Source organism: Procambarus clarkii, chromosome 55 (assembly GCF_040958095.1).
Source record: "Procambarus clarkii isolate CNS0578487 chromosome 55, FALCON_Pclarkii_2.0, whole genome shotgun sequence".
In the NCBI taxonomy this organism is placed as follows: Eukaryota; Metazoa; Arthropoda; class Malacostraca; order Decapoda; family Cambaridae; genus Procambarus; species Procambarus clarkii.
Genome location: NC_091204.1, coordinates 18,389,996 through 18,415,801, shown reverse-complemented (window position 1 = coordinate 18,415,801; position 25,806 = coordinate 18,389,996). Strand labels below are relative to the sequence as shown.

Below are 25,806 nucleotides of genomic sequence, written 5' to 3'. Positions count from 1 at the left end.
TCAAGATAACCTCAAGACAAGTGTCGCCCCTGTCTTTGCTCTAGACAATCATGTTACGAAGATATAGAGCCGTCTATAGAGTTCCGTGCACCGCCATATTACCTTGACCAAAAACTGGTGATCGTACGCAGGCGGTCATGGTCGAAGATGGTGCATCTAAAGTCCTATAACTCCTATAAGTTAAGTCCTATAAGTTAAGAACAGATCGCAACTGAATTTTGGAATTTGTGCGAGCCTGTGAATCTTTCATTTTGTATTCATTTTGTATTCATCTTAGATTCACACTACATAAAAAAATATTTAATTTGTTATTAATAATTGTTTCATAGCTGTATATTTATCCGGAGCGGTTTACTTATTACACATTTACTATGCTCATCATAATCCGGTTAACATTATCCAACTTATGCAATAATATTTTTACCAATACAGCATAATAAATTATCTTACTACAAGTTACATTAAGACTCATAATTCAGCTTAAATGTGGGAATAATAAAGTCAAAACAGCATTTTGTGTTAGTTTAAGTTAATAAACTGACAAATGTTTACCTAAACATGATGACAAAAATTGTGTCGCGCTCATGACGAAGTTATTTAATATGGTAATTATCAGGAGGCAAAAGTGAGTATTTCCTGGTGGCATCGTCATTAAAATACAAATATCAGATTACACGAGATAATTATGATGCATAATGGTTCTTCCGGATGTTGGTTATGGTCGACCAGCTCTGGTCGACCAGCTCTGGTCGACCAGCTGGGGTCGACTAGCTCTGGTGGACCAGCTGGGGTCGACCAGCTCTGGTGGACCAGCTGGGGTCGACCAGCTCTGGTGGACCAGCTGTGGTGAACCAGCTGGGGTCGACCGGTTCTTGTAGACCAGCTGTGGTGAACTAAATGTGGTCTACCAGCTGTGGTGAACCAGCTGGGGTCGACCGGTTCTTGTAGACCAGCTGTGGTGAATTAAATGTGGTCTACCAGCTGTGATAGACCATCGGGTTTGGTGGGCATTTCTGTTTGATTTTCTTTTTTAAAATATATATAAATAGAGGGGAGAGTAGAGGAAAGAGGGAAGAGAAGGAGAAACCAGAGTACAGTCGAATATCCCATGCAGTATGTATGTATATATATGTATGTGTATATATAATATATATAATATGACAGTGTCAGACCACAGAGGAAGAACTGAAACAGGAATTTCCTTAAGTACTTTCGTATATTAATGCATCTTCAGAAGCAGGCGAGGAGTCACAATAACGTGGCTGGAATATGTTGACCAAACCACAAGCTAGAGAGTGAAGGGACGACGACGTTTCGGTCCGTCCTGGACCATTCTCAAGTCGATTGTGAGGTTTGTAAGAATTCTCACAATCGACTTGAAAATGGTCCATGTTGTCGTCCCTTCACTCTCTAATGTGTAGTTTGGTCACCATCTTCAGAAGGAATGATTTACAAGTCAATAAGTTTGGACATTTATTGGCAGGAGAGAGAGAGGTGAAGTGAAGTGATTTACAATGATAAATATATAAATTGGATTAGGTGGATATAAAATAAGAGCTGCATCATATGGGACAATAGGCCCACACATGGATAATAATAGCATAAGATAATGGATATTAACAATGAATTAGTGAGACAAATGTGGATCAATGATCCTACTCAAATCGTCTTTTAACTGATCAATCAAAATGGTTCTAAATTATATAAAGCACTGCAAATGTTCATATTACTTGATTTTGTAATCTGTATTAAAGCAGATTCAATTATGTTCCTATTAACAATATCATGTAATTTGAACATTAGCAGTGGTTTATATAATTCCTAATTGGGACAATGTTCTAGTCGAGTTTGTCCACAGTGAGAGTGTTCTAATGGAGCTCAAGCCAAGACCCGTGTTCTAATACTGTTCTAATTCCTCCTCAGAAGGGCGGTACCAGATGGTGGGATGGACGGGCGATCTCCTGGTGCGGGAGGTCACCAGGGAGGACGCCTTCACCGCCTTCACCTGTAGGGTGAGGGACCAGCTTGGTGGAGGGCGAGAACTTACTTCCAGGTCCCCAGCCAAAATCACCGTTCAGGGTGAGTATTCTGAGTGGATGTGTAGGATGGTGGGTAGGTGTGGGTTGGGGGGGTGTAGGATGGTGGGTAGGTGTGGGTTGGGGGTGTGTGGGATGGTGGGTAGGTGTGGGTTAGGGTGTGTGGGGGATGGTGGGTAGATGTGGGTGAGGGTTGGTGGTCACCTAATTTTATTCTTTTAATTGTGCTTGTGGGGGATTGAGCTTTGGCTCTTTGGTCCCGCCTCTCAACCATGGGTGTGTTGGTTGTTGGGTGGATGAGTAAGGGTGGGTTTGGGAAAGACTGTTCAGGTGAATAAGTGCGTTCAAGTTTGCTTGTTGTATTAATTTATATGAACAAGAATTGTTGATGCCTTTTTTTGTTTATTCTGTTTTTCAAAGTAAAACAAATATTTTACAAAAATTAATTTGTAAAACAAAAGTAAAACAGAGTAAAACAATAAATTTACAAATTTTTTGTAAAACAAAAATCTGTTTCAGTGTAAAAACAAAACAGTTTGTCAAACTCTGTTCGACAAACAAAGTTTGGTGAAACTCTGTCATGGAGTTTGTTTCAGTTTATACAAGCAAATGTTTGGGGAAAACAGTGCGATTAACCTAGTATATATATATATATATATATATATATATATATATATATATATATATATATATATATATATATATATATATATATATATATATATATATATATATATATATATATATCCCGTCCACTTCAGTCTAAACAATCTATAAAATAACAACATAATAAAATCTTAACATTTTAGCTGTAGAGTATCCAAGTCACTCACTAGAACACCAGCCGAAAAATTTCTCATTGATAATGATTTAATTGACAACACCAGTTTGGTATAACACTAAACCTATCCGGACATGTTCCTAGCATACTCACCTTCAGTATACTTCCCTCGTAGGTTGCTGTTGTCAGTAGTGATGCCAGCAGCCTCCCTGGAATACATCTTAGCTGAGAGAATTCTCATACCTGTAGTAGGTGTCTGGTTAAAGGAGAGCTGCGTAATATTGTAACTAATGCCTGCATTAGTCTGCAGTGGAATTTGCGTTAGAACTGTCTCATTTACTATTTTACACCTCTCACGCTAGTGTTAGTTAATGCATGGGAAGAGAGTATCATTCTTCAGATAAATAAAATTAGTCTTAATTCAATGTGCTGTAATTACTGCTAACTCTCAGGAATCGTTTCATCCAGATCTTAAACTCAAATCACTAGGCAGGGAGAGAGAGAGATATTTCAGGAGAGTATTCCGAAAAGTATATAGGGCGTATTATATCCTCAAAGAGCTGTTATTATTATTACAACTGTTGTAATGACCACTACAGAATGCTTTACCAATATATATTACCTCTCAAATTATAAGCTAAGTGGTTTTTTGTCTAAAAATATCCAGAAATGTATGTTCGATTTATATTGCTCTTCGGTACATCTATTCAATATAGCAAGAATGGAAACTATTTGTATAAGATATCACGAATAAAGAATAATTCATATTCTAGGAACAAAGTTCAATAGTAAAATGTCTGAGTGTTTCGTTATTAATGCTTTGTTTTGTCTGCTAGAATGGCTTAAATATATTTAAATTTAATCGTATGTCTCTTTTACGTGACTCGAAAGGCTAGAAGCAAAAGAGCAGTACTAAACACTAATGTATCCATTCAACTGTTTGTTTCAACGTCGAATGCGCTGCAGGATCAGGTTCAAATCCCTTATTTTCGGATTCCCGGGGGTTTTGTTCCGCTCGGAGTCGGATTTACAAACGTTTAAGTGGACGTGGGAGTGTTGCTTGTGTTCCACTCAGGCTGAGTGTGTTGTTTGTTTTGCTGGACCGGCAACCAATCCTGCAACACACTCGAGCTCCGCGTCAGGTTACATGGCTCTCAGTTAGTGAGGTATTTTAAAACGTGATAGCACAGTAACACGGAAATATGACCTTGCGATTACTAACATAAAAAAATGACAATTTTTACCAGATTTTTTTAGAAGTTTAACATGCGCGTGTGTGTGTTTTGTGCTCGTCTAGTTATGCTTGCGGGGTTGAGCTCTGGCTTTTTGGTCCCGCCTCTCAACTGTCAGTCAACTGGTGTACAGATTCCTGAGCCTACTGGGCTCAGGAATCATATCTACATTTGAAACTGTGTATGGAGTCAGCCTCCACCACATCACTGCCTAATGCATTCCATCCGTTAATTACTCTGACACTGAAAAAGTTCTCTTTAAAGTCTGTGACTCATTTGGGTCCTCAGTTTCCACCTGTGTCCCTTTGTTCGCGTACCACCCGTGTTAAACAGTTTATCCTTATCTACCCTGTCAGTTTCTCCAATGATTTTGTTCGTAGTGATCATGTCTTCCCGTGATCTCCAGTCTTCATGCGACGTGAGGTGCATTTCACTCAGCCTTTCCTCGAAACGTATGCCTCCTAGTTCTGAGACTAGCCTAGTAGCATACCTCTGAACTTTTTCCAGCTTCGTCTTGGGAATGAAAGGAACTATAATAAATGAAAGGCACTAAAGTTGAAAGTGAAAGGAACTCTCCTTCATACCTTAAGGAATTACACGGACAAAAACGCATTCAAGAACTCAACATTTACAATATAATTAACCTTACATGCACAGGAGTGACCCCCCAAGTTTTAGAATCATATATGATATCAGATTATGGATTTCAGTATTCTCTAGGAACCCGGTGGGGAATGATTTCGGGTTCTGTACCCCCGGAAGGATCGAAGGTGTCCCCCGTTCCCTGCGGGTAGAGCGAGGAATAATACAACTGCATATCGCTTAATGCTTCCCCCAAATCTCCTTGTTAGCATAAGTCTGGTTCCCTCATAACGGCGCCTGAGGAAGGAAAGCACGAGGGATAAATATATGGAAATGAGGAAAGAAATGTAACTCATTATGATATGAAAAAGATGAGTAAGAAGTTCTGTTTAGTTACCAGAGAGTGATTGTTGAGAAGTAGCCCCCTGCAGCCCCATACAGTGGTTGAGAAGTAGCCCCCTGCAGTCCCAATCAGTGGTTGAGAAGTAGCACCCTGGAGCCCCCATACAGTGTTTCAGAAATACAAATCTATAAAACTCCATCAGACATTAAAATCTCTTCTTGGCATATTTGCACTGTGCATTTATTTCCTAATCACATGAAGCATAACCTAAATAAACAGAGGAAAAATTGGGCAATTCCAAGAGTACTGACTTCCACACATCACCAAAGAATGATAATTATGCAGGGAATTTTTCCAAGTATATCTCTCTCGATATTTGACTTTTTGGTAATATCATTAACATTGCTGTGGTCGGTAAGGGTTGGATTCCTCATGTATTCCGTACATATCTCGCTTTTGTGTTTCAGGTCAATCACCCAAACGTTCACTAGCTCTCACTGTTGTTGTTGTTTAAGATTCGCTACCTAGAACAAAAAGTTCCAAGTAGCACGGGCTATGGTGAGCCCGTAGATAGTAGCTCTTACTTTAACCTGCACTGACCACCGGTTCTGTATTAGTTCCTTAACTGCTGTAACATTCACCTCTCATCATTCCCTAAACTCTTCAGTCAACAACTCGTCCTTGTTTACTTGATATGTCTCCATAGTCACGCGAGGCAGGTAATACTATTTTCCTGTCTTCAACACTTTCTCTAGTATCATCCTCAGTGTTAATATCTCATCCGTACAAAATGTTTCCTCTGAGAACCAACCTAATTCGTCTTGTACGATATTTGGTTATCTTTGTATTTGCTCAGAATACCCCTAATATAAACTTGACTTTAAAATGGATATATATGAGAAAGTAGTGGCAAAGTTTACATTTGTACCTTGGTAAAGAAAGAAGTATCTATCTGGAGTCTACCAGTATTTTATATCTACCAGAGTTACTGAATTTTGTTATTATTATTATTTTCTACCACATACGTGGCCACACATTTACAATGCTAATCAGCACATACATATGTTTTCTTTATATACTTTTTCAGCATGTGTCAGATGGATTGTCTGTTGGGCTCTATATTTTCCTGAGGCATCTCTTATAACTCTTGTGTTTTCATGTTGAAATCAATACAGTTAGGCAGGTTTATTTGGTCCTCCTTAGGATGGGCTGATCCAATTTTCCTAACGATGAAACCTAAGGAAATGTGTCATTTTTATTTTAAACTTTTTACATTCCTCGCAAAATGCGGAAAGTGAAACTTTTCTATATTAAACTTGATATCGTTGTTACCTGATTTTGGGCAAGAATATTTGTGTGTCGTCATATTCTTTCTAGCGCCTCTACGAAATGTGAGATACATGTCGTTTTAATACTCAACTGTGTTAGATATCAAAAGGAGAAAAGATTTGGCAACAAGCGAGAAGCTTTATAATGCAGAACTTTTACAAAGATGCCTTTTGATCTCTGGATGCTGAATAAGTGACCTGTTTCTTGCAAGTTGCACACCCAACGTCAAACTTTAACTCTGAGACTTGCTCACTAGGAAGTTGCACATATAGTCAAACTTTCATCTTGCACTGATTGCCTTTCATTTTACCGTCAATAAAAATCAGTATAACGAGTAATGTTTACAGGACTCAGTAAAGTCTTCGTATATATTGTCTAGCGGGTTGTTCCCAAGCGTCTCAGATATTATCACTTTTTATCTTGAAGTTTTAAGTGGGAGAATTGTTCTCTATAACTGTCGCATGGACGGAAACATATTTGACACGTAGTGTATTGAGCTTCTACGAAAGTAAAGCATTTCTAGCATAAAGTCTTTCAAATCCGAGAAACATTTATTGATATTGTTATTAATATCTATTCGTTACAAAGACTGTTCCAAGAGTGTTCTTTTTTCCGGGGAATATATCGACAAAATATTTAACAGGTCCTCGGAGCCTGAGAGAATGGCACTAGTGATAGTGCCATTCTGTTGGCACTACTTTATGTTGACTACTTTAGCGGTCCACTTGTCACTGTGTTGGTGGCTTCAGGGAGGTCTTGAGTATCACTCGCAGTGATACACTTCTGGAATGCATTAGGCAGTGATGTGGTGGAGGCAGACTCCATACACAGATTCAAATAGAGATAGGATAGAGCCCAGTAGGCTCAGGAACCTATACACCAGTTGATTGACAGTTGAGACACGGAACCAAAGAGCTGAAGCTCAACCCTCCCGCAAGCACAACTAAGTGAGTACTTCATTGGTGTCTTGCGGAAGACAGTAAGGTGCCAGATTTTCTGGCATCTTATTGTTTAAGTAATAAGTAATAACTAAGTAACTAATACTTACTGTTTATCTCGTGGCAAGAGACAATATGACATCAGACCCAAAAATCAAATATATAATCTGAAACGAGTAAGATGGTGCTTTTGACAAATTTTTATCTTAATATTGAAAAATCTAGATTCAATTTCCCCCGTGCATGTTCTACAGCGCTATCAAACACTTATTTTTATTGAAAAAAGACATACTTTGCACTACACCACGAAGCATTTTAAGACATATCCGGGGCTTATTTAGAAGTAAATACGGAAGAGGAAATATATAAAGCGTCTTCGGGCAGCACAGTATCTTAAGAAAAATGTTTTGGCTTTTCTCGAGTAATATGATTACTTTGAAATAAAATATTATCCTTATATCACTCACTGAAAGAGTGTAGTGAAAATACTTCAAGAGGCAGTACACAATGATCGCAGGCGGCGTAGGGCTCTACAAGGAAGGCAGCGTAGGGCTCTACAAGGAAGGCAGCGTAGGGCTCTACAAGGCGGCGTAGGGCTCTACAAGGAAGGCAGCGTAGGGCTCTACAAGGAAGGCAGCGTAGGGCTCTACAAGGAAGGCAGCGTAGGGCTCTACAAGGCGGCGTAGGGCTCTACAAGGAAGGCAGCGTAGGGCTCTACAAGGAAGGCAGCGTAGGGCTCCACAAGGAAGGCAGCGTAGGGCTCCACAAGGAAGGCAGCGTAGGACTACACAAGGCAGGCAGCCAAGGTAGAAATACTTTACCTTAACAGACCCAAGAATACTGATCAGTATGCTATAATATCATACAATCGTCAAAAATACACTTGTGACGTTGACATGTCAAATGTCAATATGCCTTTGCGTAATAAATTAGTCTGAATATATCCAACTAGCGTTTAACAGACAGCTACGATGGTCTATGCACATCACATCTAAAATACAATTAACATTTGGAAAAGACCAACTCAGAGGTCTTGCACAACCAGCCACACAGTACATCAGCAAAAACAACAGTCCATTGTACAACACTGTAATAACCGTTTACATATTGCATAAATGCAACATATTTTCATTTGACATCAATAAAGCATCAGTTTACAGTGCATCACAGGAACAATGGAATAACATTGTTAAATTGTATTGAAATCACAGTAACGTAATGCCTGAATGATAAAATATTGAGGGAATGTAATTGGTTCGAAATCACATCGGTGGACTCTCCAAACGCAGTTTGTGTATCAGGAGAGTCAAGAGATGCGGATCCGACCAACATCTGGAAAGGCAGAACTGAGGAGTTGAAGCTCGACCTGCAGGAGGATGTGTGGTAAAGTACGAGGCAACGGACGTGGCAAGCAAATAAGTTATGGATGTGTTGGCTAACGCCTCTGGGAAAACAGCGAAGCTTCGCCCGCCTCACACTAAAATGGTTTCCCTGTTGTCTGAATGTTGGAGGCTGGGATATACCTTCTCCCCCGGCGCGTCTCTACCCAAGCAAGTGCGGGTGACAGGCGGGAGCAGCCACATAGAGAGAAAAAAGTGGTGGGGAGGGAAGAACGAGAAGGGGCAAGGGAGGAGGTTAGAGGGGGGGGGGGCAACTGGGCAAAGGGGTTGGTGAGAGAGGAGTACCCCACGAGTCGCTGCATAAATATTAAGAAAATCGTACGACCATTATCGCACGATTTGACAATGGTCCAGGATGGACCGAAACGTCGTTGCTTCTCCATCTTGTGAGGTGTTGTTTGATCATCTTACCTAAAGAACTAATAAGATGAATTGCTCCTGCCTTTGAACTTTTGAATTTGCAAGTTGCTTCTGAAGTGATAAGTTGAGGACACTGGTGATGTGGGTACTGTGGTGGTGGTGTGGGTACTGTGGTGGTGATGTGGGTACTGTGGTGGTGGTGTGGGTACTGTGGTGGTGGTGTGAGTACTGTGGTGGTGGTGTGGGTACTGTGGTGGTGGTGTGGGTACTGTGGTGGTGGTGTGGGTACTGTGGTGGTGGTGTGGGTACTGTGGTGGTGGTGTGGGTACTGTGATGGTTGTGTAAGAAGAGTTAATGTTGAGTCAATATGATAACTGAGATATCCAGAAATGAAAATATTAATCCATAAGTTGATTTTTTCTCCGATAAACCTATGATACGAAAATATAATTAACATTTGCATATTAAGGCAAATCATTTCCTATTTTCAGTTAAATAGGATTAACGTTTCAAATATCACTGAACTCACTGTCAAAAACTCATATATTAAAAAAAATAATTCTTCAAACTGCCCTCACAACTTATTTATAAAAAAAGTTTCACTCTATCACGATTGCATTTCACTATATGTATTATGTAAAATTGCAATGTTGAAGTAAGAGTTGAAGAGTTGAACAAGCATATTGCTCATGTTTCAGTAAATGATACAAAATTTGCATCAAGCTGTTTTTACTGCACATTCCTAATATATTTATTTTATCTTCATCTTATCTCCTGAACCACACCGTATTATCCTCTTAGTTATGACCAGGGAAGCCTGGTGTCGGGATAGGCTTGAAGCCTGGTGGCCGGCCAGGCTTGAAGCCTGGTGGCCGGCCAGGCTTGAAGCCTGGTGGCCGGTCAGGCTTGAAGCCTGGTGGCCGGTCAGGCTTGAAGCCTAGTAGCCGGCCAGGCTTGAAGCCTGGTACCCGGCCAGGCTTGAAGCAGGCCAGGCTTGAAGCCTAGTGTCAGGCAAGGCTTGAAGCCTAGTAGCCGGCCAGGCTTGAAACCTGGTAGCCGGCCAGGCTTGAAGCCTGGTAGCCAGCCAGGCTTGAAGGAAAACTCTCGGAACCACCTCCACATAAACTAGATAATATCACCTCCACTATATTTATTCTGGAGCATCCAGTGGCCTCTCCACCCCTCTTCCTACATTAATTCTTCAGCTTATCACTGAGCTTTATCCATTAGCCAGGGACGTAGTGGATACCTGCGTCTCATCCCAATATTATTTACATGGTTTCTATTATTTTATTTGTATTTATTTTTAATTCCCCATTTAGGCTACGTACGTATCTCACATTCCTCTCTTCTTTGATATGATGCTTGTCAGACATATATTAAAAACAAATTAGTATATTACATTGGTTTATTATATAAACATGAAATAAAAAATAAAACAACTGATTAAGGAAATTCATATTATATGAAAGATCTCATCAGTTGCAATTTGAGATGAGGTTGATGAGTTACGGACGACGATGTCACGTCATATTATGCACGTCAGGGGTGATTGACTTAAGCTTCGGTTAGACATGCATGCGAGTGGTTGTTGCTGGATTAAAAACTGCCTCGAATGGACCAATTGGTATTTTCTTGTTATGTTCTTGAAATGATTCAGTATATAGCTGGGCGCTTCTCTCCCAGCCATCACCCCCCCCCCCATGCTCACTGAGCACGGTAGCCTTCTATGAATATTGATTGATTATTTTTACTGTCTAGACATATGATTAAGATAAGATTATAATATAATTAGATATAGGATATAAAGATTATTAGTAGTACTTGCTAGCACTACTGATTCTTATTAAGGATTCGATTTATAATCCCTACCGGAAATCGAATCATGTTCCAAAAGTTTTTTAATTAAGAAATCCTTCTAGAAGCTTCTGGATCCTTGAGAGATCATGCACAAAGCCACGTAGGCACCTATAGGGCTCCCTATGGTGTACGTGATCCTAGTGGCATTGTCATCTAGGATCAAGATGTATAATGAATCTATAATGATTCGGTTATGATTTTGATATGATTTTGATATGATTTAGATATGATTTAGATATGATTTAGATATGATTTAGATATGATTTAGATATGATATAGAAATAATACATTTCTTAGATAATATAGATATGGTGGGTGAAATTTCCCACAATCTTTTGATATGGAACTATTTGATATGACTATCTTTTGTCAACCTTATTTAATAGTCAAGATCCCCCTTGATCGTGCAAGATTAACTGTGCATTCATTTCAAACTGAAATATTCCAATCATCATCCCGTTCTTATATACTAAAAAGAACCATCGAAAAAGTGTAAACATCGTTCGTCCTCTCGTATCTCAGACATCTCAACTCCCATCGTGAATCTTCCTGCAGATGACAGTTATGGCTGTCTCCCTCTGAGTCTAAGCCACAGCTCTCAGTGTTATCGAGGTATACAGGCTTTAAAGTGGGGTCTTGGGTTAAGAAACAGCAGTATGTTATGTTATGTTTCAATGTCTTCTAGATAAGAAATTTTCGTGCTGATTTTCATGTGTACAGCAGCAGTTTAAACAACAAAAGACTTGGGGAAGATTAGCACTTAAATATTTAGCTATTAATAATTATACATCGTTGTACATATGTAGTATAATAAGGATTACAGTTAAAGTAAAACTATACATCACAAAGGCAGTAAAATATGGAAGTAACGGGTCATATTAGAAAAGTGCTATCATAAATGATTGATTAAATCACCATTTACTAATCCTAACACCATGGAATTATCAAGTAAATGACTATATAAACAATTTACAAATAAAATAAGTCTAAGAATAAAACAATAGAATCGAAATTTCTAATAAGTATATATTTCTTACACACACTTAGCATTGGGTCGGTTCACAAACTACTTAACCATGTAGTTTTTGCGCCTTCACAAATACACTGATGCTCTCGTTGTTGTTGTTAAAGATTCCCTACCTGGAACAAAAAGTTCCAAGCAGCACGGGCTATGGTGAGCCCGTGATGCTCTCGAACTAGTCTAGAAAGGATACGTCCGTTATATTGCTAATTGTCTCCTACCGTATCTACGCTGACGGCTTTTTGATAGGAAAACAAGTCAAGACTTTACTACCTACTCTTATGTATTATAAAACAGCTGATGATATAATGGGAAACTATACAAAATGAAAAATAAAGCGGACTGGGTCTCGCAGGTGACAAACAGCTGTTTGAACAATTTTATTTTTTAAATTTTTATTAACACTGGTATATCTGCTTTGATACAGCTGGCCAAAAGCTATATTAATACTTACATAGTTTGTGTTTGTGCATCTATGTGATGCTTAAAATCACCATCTCGCAGAACGGTTAATCATACAAGGGCACTTGATTTGCATCAGCAAGCTTTCGATGCAATATCCTCAAGAACACGAGGGTTTGGATACAGTAATTACAAAGCTCCAAGTACCTCATACTGCCAGGTCACTGGGCAACCATCGACACCTTCATGTATGGGAGAGAGGAGTGGTGGCCAATTCGACAGACATCGAATGTACACCGAGATGTGTATATACACACATCTCGGTGTATATATTCACTGAATGTTTGTTATTAATCTTGAACTGTATTCAAGACTCAAATATTCTTGCTGCTTGTTCAGTAAGCAATTGCGGTGGCCTTACTAACCCTTAGGGTCAGCACCACAACGTAAACACACAGTAGTGAAACCCTTCCAACACTACATAGAAACTGACGGTCTTCCAATATATTACATTTTGAAATTTTTGTATATAGAAAATATTTGTATTTTTATGTTTTGCAAAGTGAGAGGCTTCTCCTGTTTCCTCTAGCTAGCAACATTGACACTCTTTTACGCACGCTGTTTTTCATTTAGAAAGCAGACTAGAAAATAGCTACCTAGAAAAACATAAACAGATTATCATATAAAAATATTTCTCTATTAAGACTACTCATAGCTCAGTCGATAGAGCTTCGGCCTCACACACGTGTGTTCACTGTTCGAGTCTCCTACAGCCCAGGTGAATGGAAGATTCTTATATTATAAAATATATATCACATCAGCGAGTCCTTAGTGAAAGGACTCGCTATCTTCACCTCACAATGGCCGAACTTGCAATGGTTTTATTATTTATATAATAAATATTTAACTTGCTCCGAACTCAAATATAACAAAACAATAATTCAATTTAATGTCCAGGGTAAACAAACGCGTTCACAAAGTTCATGCCAGCAATGTGAACGTGTTCAGACTGCCACAATGAACAGCCGGCCAGCCAGGAGAAATGGCACAGCCGGCCAGCCAGGAGAAATGGCACAGCTGGCCAGCCAGGAGAAATGGCACAGCCGGCCAGCCAGGAGAAATGAAACAGCCGGCCAGCCAGGAGAAATGGCACAGCAGGCCAGCCAGGAGAAATGGCACAGCCGGCCAGCCAGGAGAAATGGCACAGCAGGCCAGCCAGGAGAAATGAAACAGCCGGCCAGCCAGGAGAAATGGCACAGCAGGCCAGCCAGGAGAAATGAAACAGCAGGCCAGCCAGGAGAACTGAAACAGCCGGCCAGCCAGGAGAAATGGAACAGCCGGCCAGCCAGTAGAAATGAAACAGCAGGCCAGCCAGGAGAACTGAAACAGCCGGCCAGCCAGGAGAACTGAAACAGCAGGCCAGCCAGGAGAAATGGCACAGCCGGCCAGCGAGGAGAAATGGTCCAGCAGGCTGTCAGGTGGTAATAAACTTGTCCAACAAAATGAACACACCTTGGAGTGTTGTTCATATTTGCTGCCGCTTGTCGAATGGTAATATCTGGGGCCCCCGGGAGGGCCATTTGTTGCACCAGACAATCAACTGAAATAACAACAAACTGGCCACATATTTTTCTTGCCTTGTTTTGGCACGTCTGGTTTGTATTTTGCTGCGGCTGTTGCGTGCCAGGTGCGTAGTGGTCCTCGTGACAGGTGTGTAGTGGTCCCTATTTCAGGTGTGAGGTTTGACAGGTGTGTAGTGGTCCCTATTTCAGGTGTGAGGTGGTGCGTGTGACAGGTGTGTAGTTGCGTCATTGATATTGTCAGATGTTTGGTTGGTTCCTGCATCAGGGGTGTGTGTTGGGGCTTGTGTCGTGTGCCAGATATATGGTGCCTGATGTCATCAGGTGCTGGGTAGTTTTGTGTCGATTATCAGATATATATATCTGAAAACTCACACCCCAGAAGTGACTCGAACCCATATTGCCAGGAGCACAATGCAACTGGTGTGTACAGGACACCTTATCCACTCGACCATCACGACCGGTCAAAAGGATGTGATAGCTGAAGCTATTTGAACCCCACCCCCCTTCCCCCGCCGGCACTCTGATGGTAATCTGAGCTTTCAGTTGCATATAGTCCTGGGGACTATATGCACTCTACTACGTACATTTCTAACACACACTGATCCCAGGAAGCAGCCAGCAGCATCTGTCTAACTCCCAGGGACCTATTTACTGCTAGGTGAACAGGATCATCAGGTTAAATAAACTTTGCTCATTTGTTTCCGCCTCGGCCTGGAATTAGACCCGGGCCCTTTGGACTAAGACTCCCGATTGCTATCGGCTCGATAGGAAGGATCTGTGTGTGTGTGTGTGTGTGTGGGTGTGTGTACTCATTTGTGCCTGCTGGATCAAGATTTGGCTCTTGGATCCCGCCTTTCTTGCTGCCGGTTGATTAAAACAATGACTCCTGTCCTATTTCCCTATTCAATCTAGTTGTAAAATTATGAATAGTGTTTGCTTCCACAACCTGATCCTTAAGTTCAATCCATTTCCCACTACTCCGACTCCAGGTAACTGGTCCATACATGTCCTATCCTTGTACGTCTGGAACACGAAATGCATCTTCAATACAGAAGTCGAAACTCCAAACTGTTATCGAAAGTCTGACGTCTAGGATAAGTTATATAAATATTGTCCAGGAGAATACATGTCTCGACCCCTTGGGCTAGATTCACGAAGCAGTTTGCGCAAGCACTTACGAACCTATACATCTTGTCTCAATCTTTGGCGGCTTTGTTTACAATTATTAAACAGTTAATGAGCTCGGAAGCACCAAGAGACTGTTTATAACAATAACAACAGTTGATTGGGAAGTTTTCATGCTTGTAAACTGTTTAATAAATGTAACCAAAGCTCCCAAAGACTGAGGAAAGATGTACACGTTCGTAAGTACTTGCGTAATTGCTTCGTGAATCTGGCCCCTTGTTACTAACTCTGGCTGGTGGCTGTAAACTGGTCATCAAAACCACAAGAATACCCACTGACCAATGTAAACAAAAATAGTGCGCGTTTTCCACTGATAAAATCTTTATACAAATTCATGCTGTTATAAATTATGCCATTTAACAATTCGTGGCGTCACTTGTAAAGTGAGTTGGCGAATGTATAACGTTGTTGAAAAACGTCTCTACACTTCAGGAATAGTGAAGAGAAGGACTTGAGAGTACTATGAATAACTTTCGTTAGCTCCCCTCTTCGATTGAAGAGAAAGGGAGAAATACCGAGATTAAAAAAAAGAGGGAAGAGAGGGACGGAGAGAAAGAGGGAGGGAAGAGAGGGACGGAGAGAGAGAGGGAGGGAAGAGAGGGACGGAGAGAGAGGGAGGGAAGAGAGGGACGGAGAGAGAGAGGGAGGGAAGAGAGGGACGGAGAGAGAGAGGGAGGGAAGAGAGGGACGGAGAGAGAGAGGGAGGGAAGAGAGGGACGGAGAGAGAGAGGGAAGGACATGATAAAACAAAATGGAGAGAAATTAAGAGTAAGGAAGACAGGAAATGGGATAGCATGAGGAGCGGGTTGTTGGGTAGTGATGTAATCTTGACTCATTATGCCTGATATGCACAGTACACCTGCTCTAGGGCACGCACGCACGCGCGCACACACATATGTAAGACCAGTCCTGGAGTATGCGGCCCCAGCATGAAGTCCGTACCTCGTCAAACACAAGACGAAGCTGGAAAAAGTCCAGAGGTATGCCATTAGGCTAGTTCCAGAACTAAGGCATGAGTTATGAGGAAAGGCTGCGTGAAATGCACCTCACGACACTGGAAGACAAAAGAGTAAGAGGAGACATGATTACTACTTACAAAATTCTTAGAGGAATTGACAGGGTAGATAAGGGTAAAGTGTTTAATGCGGGTGGCACGCGAACAAGGGGGACACAGGTGGAAATTGAGAACCCACATGAGCCACAGAGACATTAGAAAGAACTTTTTCAGTGTCAGAGTAGTTAACAGGTGGGAATGTATTAGGCAGTGATGTGGTGGAGGCTGACTCCATACACAATTTCAAATGTAGATGTGATAGAGCCCAATAGGCTTAGGAACCTGTACATCTGTTGATTGACGGTTGAGAGGCGGGACCAAAGAGCCAGACCTCAAGCCCCGCAAGTACAACTAGGTGAGTACACGCACACGCGTACACACGTACACACACACACACACACACACACACACACACACACACACACACACACACGTACACACACACACACACACACACACGTACACACACACGTACACACACACACACACACACACACACACACACACACACACACACACACACACGTACACACACACACACACACACGCGCACACACACACACACACACACACACACACACACACACACACACACACACACACACACACACACACACACACACGTACACACACACACACACACACACACGTACACACACACGTACACACACACACACACACACACACACACACACACACACACACACACACACACACACACACGTACACACACACACACACACACACACGTACACACACACGTACACACACACACACACACACGCGCGCACACACACACACACACACACACACACACACACACACACACACACACACACACACACACACACACACACACACACACACGTTTGAGAGTATAAGATAGAAAACCTACTAGGAGAGCTAGACCAGACATGACACACAATGTCTTCTGTAATGAGTGAGCTGTGCGTGTTAACCATTGAATATATGGTGGAAGGAAATGTCAGAAATGCCAAAATGTCAGAATTCCTTGAGCGAACAGAGTGGGGGGTGGGGGGGGGGAATGGTGATCTTAGGCAATCTTCTTAAGAACTGGAAGACTTAATAACCGGAAGATACAAGAAAAGTGAGACGCATATCACCATTAGACAGGAGCTGACTGGAAGCAAAAAATAAGAGCAGCAGGTCTTGGTGAGGATCTAGAGAGAACAGAAGAGAACATTACCAGAACACGCAAAAAGGCAGAGAGGAGCGAATATAAGAGTAAAAAGAAAGAAAGACTCTCAGTAGGAAAATTGCAGCATCGAAAACAAAGAACCAAACAGTGGGCGAAGAGGTTCCCACACTGAAGCAACTTTAGCGCCGATACTCACAAATTGACAAGGAAATATTTCAAGTATTAAACTAACGATTCCAGAAAGCATCCGCAAGGAAGTTAAATGAGCAAGTGGAGTTGCAGGAACGGAACTGAACCAATGGAATACAGAGGAGTTCCTTCGGTGGAATTCAATAAATAATTTCATAAGGAAATGCAACGAGAAACAGGAGAATTGAAAACCATTGTGTGATATCTGACCAAGAAATGAAAAAGTTGGGACTTGTGAGCTATTGCTCAATCCCGTAAAGCATATCTATGGTAGTCCGCGGTCCCTGGGGGAATTCTCCATCAAAACCAGCCCAAATCCCAGCCGTCACTACCATCCGCTCTATCATGTCTTTCAACCAATTGTGTGGATCGCGCTCCACAAATTTTTCCTCGGCTTTGACAACCGCATCGCGCCCGCACACCCTTCCACCGACACCAGGTGAAAAACGCGGTGATATCCTGGGAGACGACCAGACAACACGACGCTGACGGCAGTGGCACGCTACTCTGTCTTCTGACACCCAATATCATATTATCAGAGGGGATGCCACTCTTCATATCTGAGGCTGGAACGTACCTGGAGTGTGTTTGGGGAGTTCTTCTACTCCCTCGAGCTCGGCCTGAGGCCAGGTTTGAATTGTGGTAACTTGGTCCAACAGGCTTGGAGCGGCCCGCAGGCCCACATATCCACTACAACCTGGTTGTCCGGCCCTTCTTGTAAGGACCTGTCAAGATTCAGGGGGTGAGGAGTGGCGGCAGCTCGCGTCCTCCCAGAGGGCCATATTATCTTCCCTCTCTCTCTCTTTCCTCTTCTCCTCCTCTCTCCCTCTTCTTACCTCTCTCTTCTCCACCCACTGTTCAAGGTCACGAGGAAGGTCATGACCTTAGCTTTACAGTCAATATTACACAAGTTCTGTGATGCCTTTGAATGTATTAAGCTGTTTTATGTAATCATTTTGACAACAGCGAATTCTTTATATTCAATTTCCTTCTGCCACTCAAACTATTAGGCGGTACTGTTATAGTGTCATATAGTTTGTAAGGGATAACAATGGTGTTATATAAAGGATACCGGGAGTCATAAATAGTAAGGATTTTAGAGCCCAAAACGCTTGGTGCACTCTTTGGATAATTATACTAAGCCCCCAAAAAATTAAGTCATAAATACACAAAAATGAAGCAAACAGGATTCTCAGATTCGTGTTTTGAAGCGTTTGACAAAAGACATAACGGTATTCATCAGCTTTCCCTTGTTATGTCCCCCATTAGGTTATGTAGTTCAGTGCTGGTATATATATATATATATATATATATATGTCGTACCTAGTAGCCAGAACGCACTTCTCAGCCTACTATGCAAGGCCCGATTTGCCTAATAAGCCAAGTTTTCATGAATTAATCGTTTTTCGACTACCTAACCTACCTAACCTAACCTAACCTAACTTTTTCGGCTACATAACCTAACCTAACCTATAAAGATAGGTAAGGATAGGTTAGGTAGGGTTGGTTAGGTTCGGTCATATATCTACATTAATTTTAAATCCAATAAAAAAACATGACCTCATACATAATGCAATAGGTAGCTTTATCATTTCATAAGAAAAAAAATAGAGAAAATATATTAATTCAGGAAAACTTGGCTTATTAGGCAAATCGGGCCTTGCATAGTAGGCTGAGAAGTGCGTTCTGGCTACTAGGTACGACATATATATATAACCTACCTAACCTAACCTAACCTAACTTTTTCGGCTACATAACCTAACCTAACCTTTAAAGATAGGTAAGGATAGGTTAGGTAGGGTTGGTTAGGTTCGGTCATATATCTACATTAATTTTAAATCCAATAAAAAAACATGACCTCATACATAATGCAATAGGTAGCTTTATCATTTCATAAGAAAAAAAATAGAGAAAATATATTAATTCAGGAAAACTTGGCTTATTAGGCAAATCGGGCCTTGCATAGTAGGCTGAGAAGTGCGTTCTGGCTACTAGGTACGACATATATATATATATATATATATATATATATATATATATATATATATATATATATATATATATATATATATATATATATATATATATATCTGGCCTTGCTATGAAAAAAAACAGGAACTGCTTCAAATGGACCAATATTTTTGTCCAACAGTTTCCTTTATTCCAATATTCGTATATAAATAAGTTTCTTTCCATCCCTCTGACTACTTTGTCTTCAGCTTCCACTTTCATCTATTGGTGGTTCTTTTACACGTTTTTTACACAACCTATTAAGGTTTTTATTTATATTTTTCATCTGGTTGTATTTTTCAATATGTTTAATTATTTGAGTCATTTAGATTCTTTATCAATAGTTTGAATGAATAGTTAAGTTTTGATGAATATATAGTATGTTTACATTCCAAGATGGTTGTTGTTGCAGTGTATTATACACTTGCTGTAGTGTATTATACACTTGTTGCAGTGTATTATACACTTGCTGCTGTGTATTATAGTGTTGGTGAGTGACAGTGTTGGTGGTGAGTGACAGTGTTGGTCATGTATTTCAGTATTGACTGTTTCAATAATTACAGAGTATGTTTGTGTGGGTGTTGTAAAGTGTTGTATCTAAATCAGTTGACTGTCAAGGGAGTAGTGAGAGCTGTCAGCGTGTCAGGCACGAGAGAGGTTGCATGCCATAGTGCTGGTGCAAGAATGCAAGCCTCATAGGCCATATCCGTGACAGATATATTTCAATCACATTCCCATTGTGTGTCAACAGAATCTGGAGAGATGACTCGCCCTGTTATACAGGAGAAACGACGGTCCATCACCGTGCCTGAAGGTGGTACTCTGGTTCTTCCTTGTGTAGCAGCAGCCACGCCCACTCCCACAGTAAGGTTAGTACCATACTCACAGTTACCGTGAGGCAAGTACCACGCCCACAGTAAGGTTAGTACCATACTCACAGTTACCGTGAGGCAAGTACCACGCCTAAACTTGCCGTCAGTCTAATACCACGCACATATATCGCAGTAAGTTAGACCCCGAACATAACAAGCGTTAATTAACAACAACGGGAGGGCTTCTCCTGCTGCATTATACACGAGTATGGCTTCATCCACCCGCTACATCCACGGGTGGATGTTATGACAGTAAATCTGGAATAATCCACTTTGCTGCCCCAGACTCCAGGTAACATGTTTTGGAAATCCAGGATGATCAGGAAACTATAGTCATCGACCACAGTCACATAGCAAGGGACTTTTTTTCACAGGAAGCTGCTTGCTGTCGACCAGTTCGGCATAAGTTTGGGTTTCTCTTGTGTCGCAATAGGGCTCGTCCTTGTTCGAAAGTTTGGTTTAGTGTTAATTACAAGGCTTCAAGTTGACAAAGATTGATAAATGAATGTATTGCCCAGGTGTCGCGCTTCCACACATTGACGTCAAGCAGCCATGTCAAGTTAGGCTGACCAATCCCGGGCAGACTCGCTGACGCGTGACATCACAAGACTTCCTATTGGATAAACCAAGTCACGTGTCCTGTACAGCGTCGTCGACGGATATAACGTTGGGACTCGACTACGTGTACGACTAATTTTTTGTTTACCTAAAAATAATGCTCAGATTCAGACAAAATCTAACAATTAACTTCATCAAATTTTAAACATTCTAACCTTATTTAAATGTTACCTGGCAGTTCCCCATCTTAGATGTGGGTGAATATGGCTCTCAAAGATGGCTGAGTAACGTTACAATGGATTGTTGTATCGTAATATGCTTTAATTTCTTACTAGATTATTGCACGAGCTTCACCAGTGATTAATAACAGTGGCACTGGACTGTTCTGTAATGATTGATAACCAAGCATCTCATCTTACTGTGGACTGGAACTATGCCAACCTTGCGCCATGAGACGATCCAAATTCCCTGAGGTAGACAAAGTTTACAGGAGTGAGAGGTACACCAGTAAGGTCTACACTAAGGAGACTGGGCCTGACTTTTTGGGCAATCACTTTTCCCCAATATTGAGTGATATTAAAAGGTCGCGGCTTCAGAGTTCATGAACTTCTAATAGGTTTCAAACATTACAAGAAACAAGGTGTTGGAGGTTTACACTCTGAATAAAGAACTTGCATCTCAGCAGCTTCAGGGCAACTTGGTCAGTCTTTATTTAACTGGGGGGGGATGTGGTGGCTGCAACGTGTCACAGGCGGTATTAAATCCATGGATGAAGATCCCAATCAGTTTTATCCAGAGACCGGCAGATTGTGGAACCCAATTATCTTTAAGGTTGTTTTCCTTTAGTATATCTTTCTCATCGAGAAAGAGCCAACTGTTGGACCTCTTCTCATTTTGCCGACAAGTCCGTCAATGTGAGTTCCTGCTACGAACAGCCAACAGTATTAGTCGGAAAGCTTGGACACATACACATTTCCTTGACTTTGAGCGTCGCCTTTGAGGAAGACAATCCATTCAAAGTTGACTAGCACCGGCTAGAAGGCTGGCCAGTTTTCTCTATCTCATAACACGGTTGTGCCACTTGAATCTTCACTCAAGTTCGTGGGGAGAGGCCGAGTGTTCGAGACATGCTAGTGGTCAGAGGAGCCGACATATCCCTGCTCCCAGGCGAGCTGGAAATGACTCGATTAATAGGTTAAGGACCCAGCTATTGGATATTGAGGTCTGGGGACAGTTTCCAGATGGTCAGGGATCACACATTATTGATCTCATTATTTCTTCCATTCTTTTATCTACCTGTCATATATATATATATATATATATATATATATATATATATATATATATATATATATATATATATATATATTTATATATATATATATATATATATATATATATATATATATATATATATATATATATATATATATATATGTCGTACCTAGTAGCCAGAACGCACTTCTCGGCCTACTATGCAAGGCCCGATTTGCCTAATGAGCCAAGTTTTCGTGAATTAATATATTTTTTCTAATTTTTTTCTTATGAAATGATAAAGCTACCCATTTCATTATGTATGAGGTCAATTTATTTTTATTGGAGTTAAAATTAACGTAGATATATGACCGAACATAACCAACCCTACCTAACCTAACCTAACCTATCTTTATAGGTTAGGTTAGGTTAGGTAGCCGAAAAAGTTAGGTTAGGTTAGGTTAGGTATGTTAGGTAGTCGAAAAACAATTAATTCATGAAAACTTGGCTTATTAGGCAAATTGGGCCTTGCATAGTAGGCTGAGAAGTGCGTTCTGGCTACTAGGTACGACATATATATATATATATATATATATATATATATATATATATATATATATATATATATATATATATATATATATATATATATATATATATATAATATCCCCTCTCCTATCCCTCCCACTCTCTCACACACACACACCCTCCCTTTCCCCCCCTGACACCTTCCCCTCTCATTATTTTCGAGTGTTATACATTATGCACTCTATCCAGGAAGGGGTTTAGAGCTCGCGGTGAAAGACGGTGTAATTAGAGCCACAATGGAGCTAATTCTGTGACGTCACGTGTAAACAAGCTTCCCTGCCCGATGCATTGTGGGAGTGAATGGAGTGGATGAGGGGCGCCATGAGTGCCTTCCGCGCCATCTATTGTGGCTGTGTAAATATCCAAGCCGGCTTCTACTCGTTGGAAACGAGACACGATTATTTTGTACGTTGGACCCACAACCAACACGCTCGCCTGATGTTTTCTCGACGGATGGTCGCAGGCGAAAAAGATGCACATTGAATATACTCGCCTGGGGTAGAAATGGTAGAAATATTATCAAAAGCGGGATCTGAGCCGGCCAGTGAGCCCTAAGAGTGCTTCCATTCTGCCACCAGGATGGACATACTGCACTGGTCAATTAACAAAGGAGACAGATGTCTAGTAATGACGAGAAATACGTGAAGATGTGCAATGCTGAACCATCGTTCCTATATTTCTAATATATTAATATATATATATATATATATATATATATATATATATATATATATATATATATATATATATATATATATATATATATCAGTTTATATATATATATATATATATATATCGGTTGCATCAGTTTTTTCAAACACTCTCACTAACAGTGTTGAGGGATTGGGTAGTGAGGGCTGGGTCGTGAGGGATGGGGTGTTGATAAGGGTCGAGGTGCAATCCACTAAACAAGACAAAGTAGTAACACCGGAAACTTTATTAATAACATCCCTTGTACGCTCGTGGTGTTCCGACGCTCTGAACACGATGGTCAAGACTTGGGTTAACACCGCACCATATTACACCATTCCTCCCTCTCTCTCTCTCTCTCTCTCTCTCTCTCTCTCTCTCTCTCTCTCTCTCTCTCTCTCATTCCCTTCTCCTCCACCTTCCTCGCTCCCACTTCCAGCTCTCCTACAACACCTCTTACCTCCTCTTTTTATTCTCTCTCTCTCCTCTCCACCCGACAACCGCCACAATATAATAACAGTCTACTCTGCAGATGGGTCTGGTTACAGGTGAGCAGTAAAGTGTAATTTATAAGGGTCTTGCAAGACACACGTGGAATTCCAGGGATTGGAGGTGAATATCTTTGCATCTTCGTGTAGCAGGAAGCGATTACGTAAGGATTTGGAGACTGTGAATGCACAAGGATAGCGGGTTTAATATGCTTGTGAATGGTGTGAGTCGTCTGCTTCTGGGGAGTTAAAAAATGATATGAGTCGAGCATGATGATTCATCAAAGGACGTGTATTTTAGAAAGCGAAAATAGTTCATATTCATCGATTCTTTTTCCACGGTTTAAGAGTCTAGTTTGGCTATGGTGAGAGGGGGGGTTTTTGATATAGTGTATCGAGGTGTGTCGGTGAGGTGAATTCTTCGATCTCGTTGCTTCAGTCTCTCGTTAACTCTACCCCCTCGTTAATTTGTTGTTTGGTCCTTTCGTTAACTCGTTGCCTTGTCCTTTCGTTATCTTGTCCTTTCGTTGACTCGTCTTTTCGTTGTCTCGTCCTTTCGTTGGCTCGTTCTTTCGTTGTCTTGTTCTTTCGTTGTCTCGTCTTGTTCGTTGCCTCGTTCTTTCGTTACCTCGTCTCTTCGTTACCTCGTCTCCTCGTTGCTTCGTCTCCTCGTTGCTTCGTCTCTTCGTTGCCTCGTCCTTTCATTGTCTCGTCCTTTCGTTGCCTCGTCTCTTCGTTGCCTCGTGCTTTCGTTGTCTCGTCCTTTCGTTGCCTCGTCTCTTCGTTGCCTCGTGCTTTCGTTGTCTCGTCCTTTCGTTGCCTCGTCTCCTCGCTGCCTCGTCTCTTCGTTACCTAGTCGTCTTGCTGTCTCGCTCCCTCACAGCTTCTGTATCAGCCTATGAATTCCAAGCAGATTAGCGTAGTGGTATCAGGACGCGACCACCACTCCTACAGAATACATGAATACCGTTGTCGGGCAGAGCAACGCTTGCAGTTTACCGCTGAACACAGCGGTCGAGGTAATTGTGTTGCCACGAGACGCACAATTTACATGCATGGCTTGCGTACCGTCCTCTTGGTTGGAGGAGCAGCTTGGTGGAGGCCCAGGAGACGAGGACGAAGCGAGGGTCAGCGAGAGCCTGAGATGCGAGGTGGCTGCCAAGTTGGAGCAGAGACAATGTGCTGTATTACTTTTCTGGCCTGCTAGCTTCCACTCGGGGCGGTATTTACATTCTCACTAAAACACGGCGAGGAAATTTAATTAAATGTATGGCGGCTGTTCTGAAAGTCAAAGAGAGCTCCTAATGTTTATTAAATGATTTATGTATTTGTGTTTAGACTCAGAACCTAATTTAATGCAATGGACTGGAACATAGCTGAAGCTTCTCTACAATGTAGACTGTTATCCGAGGATCCTGGAGCAAATGTGCACTAAAATTCCCGAAAAAGCTGGGAAATAAACTAATTCCAATAACTAAAAACAATAAAGCGGCAACTTTTATCCTTCTGCTCCATAACTTTGCCATTTAGAAAAGAAATGCTTGCTACATCTTGGGCCGGCCTCCTGCCTCTAAGAATCTTGAGAAGATTATTTAACTGAATTAGATGGCATGTATGCTTCTTATCTTCAGTGTGTTATACTCTTATCTTATTTGTACTAGTATGTTAAAATTACACAATATTTAATCCAACTCAACTGACAAATTTTTACATGAATGCATAGTGATTTTAAAATAAAATATTCATCCGATTTTAGAGATAAACGCACAGATTTTCACTAAAAGCCTTTTATCTTCTCTGAGGCTATGACTCCCCCCCCCCCATTCATCCTCAACCCCCCCCCCCCACACACACACACACACACTCTCACACACACGCACCAACATTCCCAC

At 41.2% G+C, this 25,806-nt stretch overlaps 1 protein-coding gene across 1 annotated transcript in view; it reads left to right on the top strand.

The window, feature by feature from the left end:
• The window catches only part of LOC123755430 (cell adhesion molecule Dscam2), a 338,869-nt gene that overhangs the window by 172,976 nt on the left and 140,087 nt on the right, over positions 1 to 25,806 (top strand). The window contains exons 5-6 of the mRNA XM_069305526.1: positions 1,924 to 2,079; positions 20,216 to 20,333. Coding sequence (XP_069161627.1) covers positions 1,924 to 2,079; positions 20,216 to 20,333 — 274 coding nt within the window. The remainder of the gene's footprint in view (positions 1 to 1,923; positions 2,080 to 20,215; positions 20,334 to 25,806) is intronic.